Source organism: Grammomys surdaster, unplaced genomic scaffold (genome assembly GCF_004785775.1).
Source record: "Grammomys surdaster isolate TR1022 unplaced genomic scaffold, NIH_TR_1.0 121858, whole genome shotgun sequence".
NCBI classification, from domain to species: domain Eukaryota; kingdom Metazoa; phylum Chordata; class Mammalia; order Rodentia; family Muridae; genus Grammomys; species Grammomys surdaster.
This window is the reverse complement of record NW_021617544.1, coordinates 45,101-58,049: the sequence shown is the minus strand read 5'-3', so window position 1 is coordinate 58,049 and position 12,949 is coordinate 45,101. Positions and strand designations below refer to the sequence as shown.

Here is a 12,949-nt window from a genome sequence, read left to right as displayed (position 1 = left end):
CCAAATGAGAACTGGTTTATGGTTTATATGCCTCTAGGAACAGAACCGAGCACTCTCCCCACTGAGTTCCAGCCCTAGCCCCCAGTACCCATTATGTATCTATAGAAGCACATTAAAGAGTAACTGTATCTGAACAAAGGACCAACCTGCAGTGTGCTTGACTGCCTCTGCTTCATCCTTCCCACAACTTTTATCCATCCTTCTACAAGGTAGAGCAAAATGAAACATACCTTCCTTGGTTTGAGTTGTCCCTCAACTGTTCCGTGTCCAAATATTGTTGTGGTTTCCTTGCAGGAATTTGGGGATCTGCATGTTATCTCTCAGGGCGTGGCTTAACAAAACACCGAGAAGAGAGATCTGTTATCTGTATGATGAGCTCCAAGGCCAAGATTTCCACCTGGGATATTCATGAGGTGAGTCTGGCCGATGAGTAGCAAAAGTTACCTGGATGTGAATTCTGATTTCATACTTTTGTTGTTGGTGATAATGAGACAGGATCTCCTGTATAGACTTGACTGTCCTAGAAGTCCCCATGTAGACCCACCTACCTTGACTCCCCATGTGCTGCTGTCAAAGATTTACACCACACACCTGATTTTTCCCCTCTTGCACTTTTTTTTAGATTTAATTATTTTATATGAGTGTTTTCTGTGAATATATGTAAGTGTGATGCACCTGTGTCTGTTGCCTGTGGCGGTCACAAGAGAGTGTCAAGTTCCTTAAAACTATAGTTGCAGATGGTTGTAAGCTGTGGTCTCTGGACTTGGGTCTTCTGCTAAGCCATCTCTGGAGTGCCTGTCAGTGTTTCAAAGTTTTCATCAGAGAGAATGTTCACATACTAGGTTGGGTTTACTCCCAGGTATTCCTTTTTAAGATAATGTTTTTTATTTTATATTTGTATGTACCTGTGTTAGTTTATGGTTGGTGCCAGATATATTTTTTATTTTATATGTGTGTGCCTGTGTTAGTTTATGGTTGGTGCCTGCTGGCCTAGGACAGAGACTGTGGTGTTGTGTAGGCTTTGGGAACCCACCTAGGGTCCTCTGCAAGAGCATTACCTGCTCTGAGCTGCTGAACCATCACTCTGGCCTCTTACTCCAAGGTTTGTTTGTTGTTGTATTTTTGGTTTGGAGCAGGGTTTCACTGTGAAAGAGCCTTGGGGGAAACTTGCTCTGTAGAATAAGCTGGCCACAAACTCTGAGATCTGCCAACCTCTGCCTCTGGGATCAAAAGTGTGTACCAGATCCACCAGGCCCTTTCAGGGTGGTGTTTCACGGCTGCTGTGAATGGAATGGCTTCCCTGATCCTCTCTCACTTTGTTTAGTGCTGTATAGGAAGGGCACTAGTTTGTTTTCCAAGTTGACTTCGTAGCCTATCAAATTCCTGGAGTGTTCCTGGGGAGCCTTGGGGTCTCTAAGTATAGACTCACAGTGTCTGCAAATGAGGAAACTCTGGCTTCTCTTCCCTTTTTTTGCTTCTCTTGTTTGATTATTCTAGCTGAAACAATACCATTTTGAGGGAGAGTAGAGAGTATGGATATACTTGTCTTGTTCCTGATTTTGCTGGAAATGCTTTGAAGTTTTTTTAAAGCTGTTTGAGGGGATGCAGTAAAGAAACTGCTGACATGATTACTCCATGATAATAATGATTAAGGTTTTTACTGTAGACATAAGAGAGCAGCCAGAGGGATCCAGAAGAGTCCAGAGCAGACAGAGAAAGAAGTAGACTGTGTTGTGTTTCTAAAAAGACCAGGATATGTTTTGTAGAGGAAAGTGTTGTGAGGTGGGAGGGGTGCCTTGTCGTCCCATGTTGAGACATCACTTTCCTGAAGGTACCAAACATACAATGGGTATAGTATAGAATAGAGTTTATTTAGGGCATAGGAAGGGGAGTTGAGAAGGGAGTAGAGACAGAAAGATGGAAAGAGAGAAAGAGAGTAGAAGAGAGGCCAGTCAGAACACATAGAGAGAGGTGGGAAGGGGAGAGGAGGGGAAAGACAGAAAATGGTGTTAGGGAGAGAAAAGAGTCAGACAGAAGGGGCAGACAGAGCAAGGAGGGGACAACTACCTCCATTTTATAGCAAGCCAGGCCTACCTGGCTGTTGCCTAGGCTGGAGCTTAGAAAGCATGCTGACATTCTTCCATTTTTGGTTTAATTTTGAAAAGGAGAAACTAGAAAGAGTTGGAGGTGAATCAGGGATAGGGTCGTCGTGATCTTTAGCTATTTCCTGCTGACTCTGAGGTGTTGTGTCTCTGGGAAACCTAAGAAAATGGGGATGGGGATGTTGGTCCAGTCTTGGGAGAATTGGCTGTTTTCTTGCTATCCAGGTTCTGTGGGACCATCTGTGGATAGGAAGAAGTAGGTCCAGTAGAAGCATCTGTGTCTGTGAGAGCAGGTGCTGGCCCATCTGCGGGTTGCTTCTGTGGCGCTGTCCTGGATGCAGATTTTCAGTAAGTCCCTGGACATGGCAAGATGCTGAAACATGTATATATATTAGAGGTAGAGAATAAAGTTAAGTACTTTTGAGAGAAAAATTTTCTTAGGTATACATTTGAAACCCTTAGGTCTTGTTGGTTGGGGTGAGAGAAGTCCCAATCCCAGGGAGCAGGAGAGGAATCCCATCCTCTGGAATAGGTAAGAGGTAGAAACTTAGGCTATTGATTGGCAGGTGTACTTATCTAGATGGAGTCTGTTTGGTCCATGAGAGGTGGATCTGAGTGGGTTTCCTGGAGCTCATAAGTTTACAAAAGAGATAAATCTGTTAACAGCATGAACACTCTTTAAATGAGTTCAGGGAAGACAAAAACCTTTCATGGAGCAGAAGAAGCAAGAAGAGTTTTTTTTTTTTTTCTATCTGGGAGATTGAATATATATAAATTTATCACAATGAGAAACTTTTTAAGCTTACATTTAAAAGACATTTAAGAGGAAACTTGAAAATATGACCTTGTGAATATGATAGTTGATTCTATAGATTAGCATGAGAAACGCCTTTAGTCTATAGTTCAGAGTGATAGAGAAGAGGTATGGGGTTGTGGCAACACCAGAGTCAGGGCAGCTGGTGAAAGGTGAAGTAAGATTACTTGGCAGGGTCACTGGAGAAGCTGTAAGTGGCAATTGTGAGTTAGTTCAGGGAGTACACATGCCAGTAATCTTTAAAGTGCTCAGGTGGCATGACATTAAGGAGTTGGTGGGCCGAGGTCAGGGTCTGAAGCAGAAGGTGAAATGAGAGGTTAGTGTTATTTATGAGGGGGGATGTCAAGGAAGTAAGGAGCTTGGAGGAGTGTAAGAATGTCCTGTGGTGGGTGAAACAGCTCTAGCTACCTTGTCAGCTTGGTTTTTTCCCTTGGAGACAATAGAGACATCCAAATCATGGGACCTGCAGTGGACAATTCCCCTGTGTCTCAGGCAGAGGTAGTCTGGCCATCAGGCCTAGAAGACGAGAAGCTTTTTCCTGTGGGGGAGGAACGTGGGAGAAATGACTCACTTCTCTTAGGCAATAGGAGACATGTAACTCTCTGAGTATCCTCTGTCCACAGTTTAGACCAAGCCCTGGCAGTGGGCAAGGCAATGGAGAGGTGTTTCTCAGTGGTTATCATATCACAGTCTAGGCAGTCTTGTTGTCACTGTGCCCATGTCACTCAGAGATCTGTGGAGTTGGGGGTTCACTGTCAGGATTTGATAGTCTCTGTCTATCATAGTAAGCTTTAACATTAGAAAAGCATAGTAACATAGTTACCATAGTAACATTTAACATTACCTTCAGCAGATTTCTGACAGGAATGAGAGCCACTATCTATTAAGTATGTTGGAGTTAGACAATCTGTGTTTATTTGTTCAAGAATGTATCTAGTAAGTAAAGAGAGTACATTGTAAATTAAGAACAGTAGCACAAAGAAGGCTAAAGATACTTTTGGCACATGGGAACTTGTTTCAGAAGTTCCTGAGGAACAATGGCTTTTATCAAACTGTCAGAAATCCCATAATGTGGTTTGATCTCATTTCTGGATATTTGGAGAGTCTCGAGAACTAACATTTACCACATAATATAGTTTGGCTAAATGTTTGTGTGTTAGCGTGCTTTCTTTTGCTGTGTTAAAAGGCCATGACCAAAAGTAACTAGGAGGAAAGAACTCAGAGGCCATGAGGAGGCTCAGACAGAAACTGATGTGGAGGCTATGGAGGATTGGTCATTCTTTATGTCTCGCTCTCCATAGCTTGCTCAGTAGCTTTCTTATACCACCCAGGACCACCAGCCTGGCAGTGGCACTGCCTACAGTGTGCTGTGTCTTTCCACCCTGATGATGGCAATGGCACTGCTTACAGTGGGCTGAGTCCTTCTACACTGATGGTTAGAGAAATACACTACAGATATGCTTAGAGGCAATCTGCTGGCATGGATGTGGGAGGTGATGCTCTCCCTCAATTCACTACCTGTGGTAGTCAGGAGAGCTCACCCTGCCCTCTCATTGGCTGTGGCCCTAGGAGAATGGGTCCCCACTCTTTGACCCTGGAGCACAATGGAGCTGTACTCTCTCCAGGTGAGTGTGGAACAATTGACACAACTGTTCTCCTCATGATTCTTTCTCTGATAGTGTCTACTAGGGTTTAGGGTACCTCGCCTTAGGAGCTAAACAGAACAAAGTGTCTTGCACTGAGCATTGTTTTCTTGAGACCATCCTGGGCTGTGTGTCTCAGGGGAGGAAACACGGCTAGAGCTGTGGCAGTGTTGCTTGATCTGGCAGCAGCACACTGTGTAGGTAGAGCATCTCTGTTTTCTATGGTGCTGTGAGTGCTAGGGGCCCAGATGATGCCCAGAGAGAGTTATGGTGGGGACCCTAGTACCAATGGGAAGGAACATAGGACTGGCTATGCCTGTGGTTCTTGAGGACATTACTCATGGGTTGTCTCAGCGGTATGACACTAGATTCCCACTGAGCAGTCCCTGCTGGTTTATGCAAGAGTATTTTTCTCTTGTGTACTCTGACTTGTGAGACAGCCAGCTGCTGAACCATTGTAGTAGAGAACTGGGTGAATGCTGGATACTCCCATATGTGTTTCTTCATTATCCTCCGTTCTCTCAAAATTTTTTTTATTTTAAAAGGTAAAAGAGTCTAATGGAGTGAACATTAATCCATTTTTAAAGTTGGCTGGTTCTACTTGTCTGGGATAAGGTTCTCTTAACCACTGAGCCATCTCTCTAGTCCTGTGATATATTTTTTTAAGCTAAAGAAAAACATGGAGAAGAACTTGTTTTTCTCATTTGCAATGTATAAGAATTGATGATACAATAACCAGTTTTGGAACTGATTCATTGTAAATAGGTTTGTTTCATGTGTGTTAAAACCTGGTACTATCAGAAGTGGTAGCCCAGTCCTTTAACTCCAGCACTCGGGAGGCAGCCTGTTTTACATAGTGTGTTCCAGAAAGGTCAGAGGTATAGAGTGACCCTGTCTCAAACACAGCAACAAGAAATCTAGCCCCACTAGAAGTGACAATAGGCACACGCTCTCTGCTTGCACTGTTAGTAAAGGTGAAATGGCTTTGAGCACAGGCTGATTGTTCTTCACACATGTTTGTGGGAGTTAGTTCTCCCCTTCCATGTGATTCCTGAGGATTGAACTCCTGTCATCAGGTTTAGTGGCAAGTGCCCTTCTCTGGTGAGCCATCCTGACAGCTATGTTCTTTCTAGTCTGAATAGTGAATGTGTGCTTACCTCTGAGCACAATGTATGTGTCCTGTATTCCTGTCTACTCCTGCCCCACATAATCTAGATGTTTTTCTTTTTGTGTTTCTTTTTATTCTTATGTACATAGGTATTCTGCCTGCATGTATGTCCGTGTGAGGGTGTCATGTCCCCAGGAACTGGAGTTACAGACAGTTGTGAGTTACCAAGTGTGTGCTAGGAATTGAACCCAAGTCCTTTGGTTAAGAACAGCTGGTGGTCTTAAATGCTGAGCCATCTCTCCATCCCTGTGTTTCTTTTCCTTTTTATGAGGTAGTCTTGTAATGTAGTTCCAAGCGGCCTGCAAATTGACTTTGTAGATCAGACTGGCCTGAAGCTTCTAGAGACCTTTCTGCCTCTGCCTCCCTGGGCTGGGATGCTAGGTATGTGCTACCATTTCCAGTGAGAGATGCTTAGAACTTTCATATTCTTTTCTTGTAAGAAGGGTTTGCATTCTGGATGAGGCTTCCAAATAAAGCTGGTAGGTGAAAGCAGTTGAACTGGAGGTGCTCAGACATGATGATGCTCTTGTTCCCCAGGGTGTTATGACCTGGGAAAGCCCAGAACAGCCCACCTACATCAAGATGTTGACAACCCTCCCTGAGATGCACATTGCAGTCACTGTAGATATAGACCAAACTATCAAACTGTGGGATTGTCACAACAGGGATGCTCTGGCGACTAACAAGCTGCTCTTTCCCTGTGAATCACTGAAAGCTGTCTTTACAAAGGATGGCCCAATTGTCTTGGTAAGTGACCCTCAAATCTGGAATAGTCACACAGAACAAAACACTTCCCTATTTGAGGTCCCATTACTGTCAAATCCTAGCTTGCCATCTTGGAGTCTCTGCAAACCCTGAGAGTCAATCACAGTATACCATAAGCATGGCCATCCCTTAGCCTTTGACCTACTTCATGTACATTTCTTTAAGCCATTCTCCTAAAAATATCATGTTAAAATTCTTGCCTGGGATCTGGGCAGAGATGGTTGAGTGGGTAGCAGTGTTTGCTGTGCAAGCATGAAGACCTTAATTCTAATCCCTGACACATCTAAAGTGAGATGTGGCTAAAGGTGCCTGTAACCCCAGTAGTGTAGGGGATGGAAACACAAGGGTCACTGGGACTAGACAGCTGCTAGCCAAGCCAGCCTGAGTCCAGTTTGAATAAGAGACTCTCTCAGGAAATCAGGAGAAGAGGATAACAGGATACATGGCGTCCTTCTCTGCTTTCCATGTATGTCCTGGTATGTAATCTACATACACATACATAAATATACATATAACATGCACACACATATACACACGATTTTTCTAAGTGGTTTTACATCTTCTTGTCTTTGAAAAGTTTATTATTGCTGAATCCATGAATTTGTGTAGGGACAATAGAGAGAGAAATGTCAAAGATATTGAGAAAAAAAAGATAACACTGATGTCCGTGTGATTCCTAGGGAAGAGGGTTTTAGGGCTTTGAAAATGTTTACACAAACCCTACCTCATGTGTTTGAGACAGAATCTCATGATGTAGTCCTGGCTGGCCTAGACCTCACTGTGTAGACTAGGGTGGTCTAACTCACTGAGCTCAGACTGCCTCTGCCTTCTGAGTGTTGGGATTGAAGCTAATATACTACCTGGGACTGCAAAAGATTCTTTAATAAATCCTGCTGGGTATGGTGGTGCATGTCATACAGGCAGGTGAATCTCTTGAGTTTGAGGCCAGCCTGGTCTACAGAGTGAGTCCAGGATAGCCAGGGCTACACAGAGAAATCCTGAAAACCTGTCTGAAAAAACCCAAAGAGAAAAAATTATTTTGTGTGTGAATATTTTGCTTGCATGTGTCTCTATGTATCACATGGAAGCTTGGAGGACAGGAAAAGCCATTGGAGGCCTAAGGGGCTGATTCATTCTCTCTCTCTCTCTCTCTCTCTCTCTCTCTCTCTCTCTCTCTCTCTTTCTTTCTGTCTTCTCTCCTCTAGCTCTCTCTCTTCTCTCTCTCTCTCTGTCTCTCTCTGTGTCTCTCTCTCTGTCTCTCTCTCTCTCTGCCCAATTACCCACTGAGTCATCCCCGACTCCCAGGGATCATCCCAGATGCTCTGTGAGGCAGGTTGCTCAGAGCTTTGGATCCCTTGTTACTGGACTTGAAGACCCTGTGGTGTATCTTAGAGCAGATAACACTGTACCTTCCATGCTTAACCTTTTCTGATTGACTGTACGCTGGTACTCTGATTTCAGGCAACTGATACTGAGGGTCATCTCTACATCTTTAAGATTCCTGACTTACACCTCATTTCCAAAGTCCGTGTATTCCCATTCGATATTGAAGAACTCTACTGCTCTCCTCAGAAGAAATGGGTCTTTCTGAGTAAGAAACACCCACATATCCTGCCAAAGGTAAGTCTGTTCTGCAACTCCATGATGAAGGTGGGAGATGGTGGGAAGGTCCAGTCCTCAGGGAGGTTCAGGTAGACCACTCCTGCTCTCCTAACCCTATCATAAGGAAAGCCATTCCTATAGTCAGGAGATAATAATGTGCTTGGAAGCAGTCACCTGACCAACCACAATGGCAAGTGTCTGTTTGTGAAGTGTCCTTGAAATGTGGCTCAACCAAAGGACAAAGGCAGGTGAAATGACAGTCCCCATAACCCTTTGCTGGTCCTGAACTGGAAGCAATTTTCTATCACTGGCTGACACGCCTACCCACCCCATGACACATTTCACATTTCACATGCTACCATACCCAGTGCTTTATATACTGCATTCTCTCTTTACTGTCAGCCCTCTGATGTCTGGTTCTTAGGTACTGTGACAGAGATGGTCTGCTCAGAGGCCAAGTACTTCTCAAGCCAAAGCATCTTTATTTGGCTTTATATGTCGACATACTTTCAAAGCAACCTGGGTTACAGAAGACAGTCTCAATTCCTCATTTTAAGAAAAAATTGCAGAACAGCTCTGGACTAGTTCTCTGCACAGGGAAAAATGTATTTAACCAATCTCGGCCTGATGAGTCCATTGCAGTAGGATGACCAAGGCGTCCTTGACCTGTGTCAGGGACTCCATTCTGTCTCTGACAATGATGAGAGGGACAGGAAGACTGAGTTATTTTGACCCTGAATGAGAGCAATGAGTGTTCCGCCCTGTCCTGGGTGAAGAACAGATGCAGCCACTCCTGGGTTTCCTTTGAAAGCCCCTTGTCTGGAGTGCACATGTGGCAGGCTGCAGAGGTGTTACTCTTCACTGATTCCACTGGGCAATCCTCTCTGCAGGTGTATTTACTGAGCAGCTTACTGAGGACATCAGAATTCTCCGCCCCTGTGTCTACCAGTTTCTCATCCTCATTATGCCAAAGAGCCTTCTGGACCCCAAGAAGGGAAGACAGGATAACCCTGATGGCCAGATGTGGTTCCAAAAAAGTCACAAATTTTGCCACATTTGATATGAAGCTGGAAGAGATGGGGAATCAAATAATTGTTAAAGGTAAAGCTTAGAAAATTCTCAAGCCAGACGTGATGGCACATGCCCAAAATCAGGAGACTGGGTCAGGAAAGCTTCCTAGAGGGTGCTGTCTCACAAAAGAAAAAGATGGAGCTGACAAGATGGTTCAGCTTGTGCCCATGCATACATACAGCCACACAGACATGTACACACAAACATACACACACACACACACACACACACACTGAAAAAGTTAAAAAATAACAATAAAAGGCATGATCAATACAGTGAGTGTAATTTTATCCAGGGATACATAGTGAGACCTTGTCTCAAAAACAAAAAACCCCAAATGACAAGCAATAACGAACTGTATTATGGGTGGCAAAATGGCTTAGGGCAGTGATTCTCTACCATGGGTCATGACCCCTATGGCAAATTTCTATCTTCAAAATAATTATATCACAGACAGGTCGGTGGTGGCACAGGCCTTTAATCCCAGCACTTGGGAGGCAGAGGCAGGCGGATTTCTGAGTTCGAGAGTTCAAGGCTAGCCTGGTCTACAGAGTGAGCTCCAGGACAGCCAGGGCTACAAAGAGAAACGCTGTCTCGAAAAACCAAAAAAAAAAAAAAAAAAAATTAAATCATGATTTATAACAGTAGTAAAATTACTGTTATGAAGTATCAATGAAAGTAACTTTATGGCTGGGGTGACTGCACATTGGCACATGTGAACTGTGGTAAAGTTCAATAGGAAGCATTAGGAAGGTTGAGAAGCACTGGCTTAAAGGAGAGAGACACTCAACCACCAAGCCTGACAACCTACTTCAATTCCTGGAGTACCACATGATGGAGGAGAGAAACCAAATCCCTCAAGTTGTCCCCTGACCCCAGTATAAGTGCTTGTGGCATGAACACCCACACAAACATAATAATGTAAAGACAGTTTTAAAGAAATCCTGATTTCCCCCGTGTCTCCCACAAGTGCACTTCATAATCCATAAATAATACTTGTCATTGTTTTGTATTATTAGTCATTCAAGACAGGGTTTCTTTGTGTAGCCATGGCTAACCTGGAACTTGCCCTGTAGACCAGGCTGGCCTGGAATTTGGAGATCCACTGGACTCTGCTGGGATTGTGGATCACCATATGATGATGCTGGTTTTTGTAAAGGGAGCAGCAGGCTGCTTGTCCAGATGTGAACCTGTGCCTGTTTGATGGTCACTACACTAGTGAACTATGGTTTCCTTGGGCAGACATGTTTCCATTTCTGTCCTGTATTAGGGACTGGGTTCTACTGTCCTTTCTTCTACAGTTGTCTCTTCCAATTTTTGAGCTATTGACTGTTCATACTGTCCATGTGTCATAGCCTGCCTTTTGGTGGCCAATGACATGGACTTGTCAGGATATGGACTTGTCAGACAAATGGAATGTTTTCATTGTCTCTATCAGGTTAGCACGCCAGGGAAGTAGGGATATGCTTTTCACTAAGCATAAGGAATTTTGCTCTTACATTTTAAAAAATATTTATTTGTTTGTTTATTTATTTAGTATGAGTACATTGTCTCACACACCAGAAGAAGGCATCAGATCCCCATTGCAGATGTTTGTGAGCCACCATGTTGTTACTAGGGATTGAACTCAGGATCTCTGGAAGAGAAGTCAGAGCTCTTCACTGCTTAAGATTTTGCTCTTACTTAAATGACTGAATAGTTGTCTGTGTATTTTGTGTTTGTTTGGAACAGGATATTTGGTAGCAAGTTTTGAGTTCCAAGATTTTGAAGACAGCCCAGAATGGATGGGAGTCAGTAATAAGAACGTGATTGTCTGTTCAACTCTATCCTCTCTCTTGCTCTTTAGCATGGAGGGCTGCCATCTGCAGAGATTTCAGTACTACACAGAGGAGATTTTGAGTCTATGGGTGGTACGTTTGGAATGGTTTTCCTCCAGTGGGGTTTAATAAAAATAGATTTATATTTTTAAAACTTCACACTATTGGGGGGTGTGTGTGTGAATTGGCACGTGCGTGAGCACTTGCAGAGACCAGAGGCCGACTTCCTGGAGTTAGTCTCTCTCTTTCCACCTTCACATGGTCAGAGCACCAGGCTTGCTCAGCAAGTGCCTTTTCCTGATGGACTGTCTCCTAGCCCCTCTCCCTGTCTTTTGATCTGACATTGACTCCAGCCTACTCACATTTGGGTGTTCTTTGAAGGATCCCGTTTATGTCATCGTCACCTTTATTGTCGGCTCCTTTGAGGTGTACACATGGGAGGAGAGAAGCCTGCTGCTCAGGAGGTGTTATCGGCTGCCAAACAGGAGACGATGGGCAGTGCCATGGTAAGCTCTGCTTCTTAACTCAAACTGGACATTAATTTTTAAACATTTCTGGGGCTGGAGTGATGGCTCAGCAGTTAAGACCACTGGCTGCTCTTCCAGAGGACTTGGGTTCAATCTCCAGCATCCACATGGCAGCTCACAAGTGTCTGTAACTCCAGTTCCAGGAGGTCTGACTCACACCTTCACACCAATGCATTTAGAGTTAAGTTAAACATATTAAAAAGTTCTATATAAAAATGTATTTTTAAAAGAGAAATGCGCTTTCTATAAAAAGATATGACTATATTAATAATCTCCATCATACAGAACGGACATTTTACTGTGTATATGTAATATTTTAGACTAACCTCAAGCTCTGTCAATTCTCTGGCCTCAGCCTCCTAAGTTGAAGTGACTTATAGCTATGCGGCCTCACACCCGGCTTCTCTCCTTGTTCTTAAGCTAGGTAATCTACTGAATGACTGAGAATTGAGAAGTGGGGCAGAGGTCTATGGCAGAAGACTGGGATTGGACCTCATGCTATGAATGAGAGTCTTCCTTTGCCAGTGTGAGCAGTTACTCAAAATTAACCTGAGCTGGTTCAGCAGTTTAGGTAAAAGTCACCAAGCCTGACAAGTTCAGTCTCTGGAACCTGCTTGGTGAAAGGAGAGAACTGATTCCATAAGTTATTGTCTACCTGCTCCATGCATATGAGCACACGCATGCACGGGGACACACACACAAACACACACACATAGATACACAAGCACACACACAGGTGTACAGTCACACATAAACAAAGGCATGCTCACATAGGTACATACACACTCAGGTATACACACACACAAGTGTACATACATATACATACACATACACACATGACACAGATGTATTGAAAAGTTTTAAACAAATTCAGGACTGTGATGGAAAGACAGTCTAATTATCAGTTGATAAGCCCCACTCCCATTTGAATCCCATTTGAGTACTGACATCTTGTTTTTCCTTTGGCAGCATTTATGAGGAAACATCATGTGACGATGTGAGCATAATTCGACTGATGATTAATGGTCACATCCCCAACTTTCTGATGGCATACACCTTGAGCATCGGTTCTTCATGACTGAGTAGATTATGTGTCCTCTTCCTCAATGGTAATAAAAGTCTATCTGCAAGCCCAGGCTGGTGATTTCAGTGTTGCTAAAAAGTGAATTGACCAAATGTGGCGGTGCACACCTTTAATCCTGACACTGGGGAGGCAGAGGCTGGTGGAAGATCTAAGTTCTGAGGACAGCCTGGTCTACAGAGCTAGTTCTAGGCCAACCAGGGCTACATTATGAGAACTTATCTTTGAAACATGGCTAGTTGTATAAACAATTTGTGACATCTGTCACTTCACTGCTATAGGGTTGAATCAGATGACCAGACCATGTGGGCAGCTTATCACTGCAAATGCCATGTGGCAAATTTTTAAAGACCTTTTTT

General features: G+C 43.7%; 1 protein-coding gene across 1 annotated transcript in view; it reads left to right on the top strand.

Annotated features, from left to right (window-relative positions):
- LOC114636084 (F-box/WD repeat-containing protein 15-like) overlaps positions 1-12,587 on the top strand; it is a 39,086-nt gene extending 26,499 nt beyond the window's left edge. The window contains exons 2-8 of the mRNA XM_028784374.1: positions 295-413; positions 6,265-6,474; positions 7,954-8,112; positions 8,985-9,195; positions 10,897-11,075; positions 11,364-11,488; positions 12,479-12,587. Coding sequence (XP_028640207.1) covers positions 295-413; positions 6,265-6,474; positions 7,954-8,112; positions 8,985-9,195; positions 10,897-11,075; positions 11,364-11,488; positions 12,479-12,587 — 1,112 coding nt within the window. The remainder of the gene's footprint in view (positions 1-294; positions 414-6,264; positions 6,475-7,953; positions 8,113-8,984; positions 9,196-10,896; positions 11,076-11,363; positions 11,489-12,478) is intronic.
- The last annotated feature ends 362 nt before the right edge of the window (positions 12,588-12,949 follow it).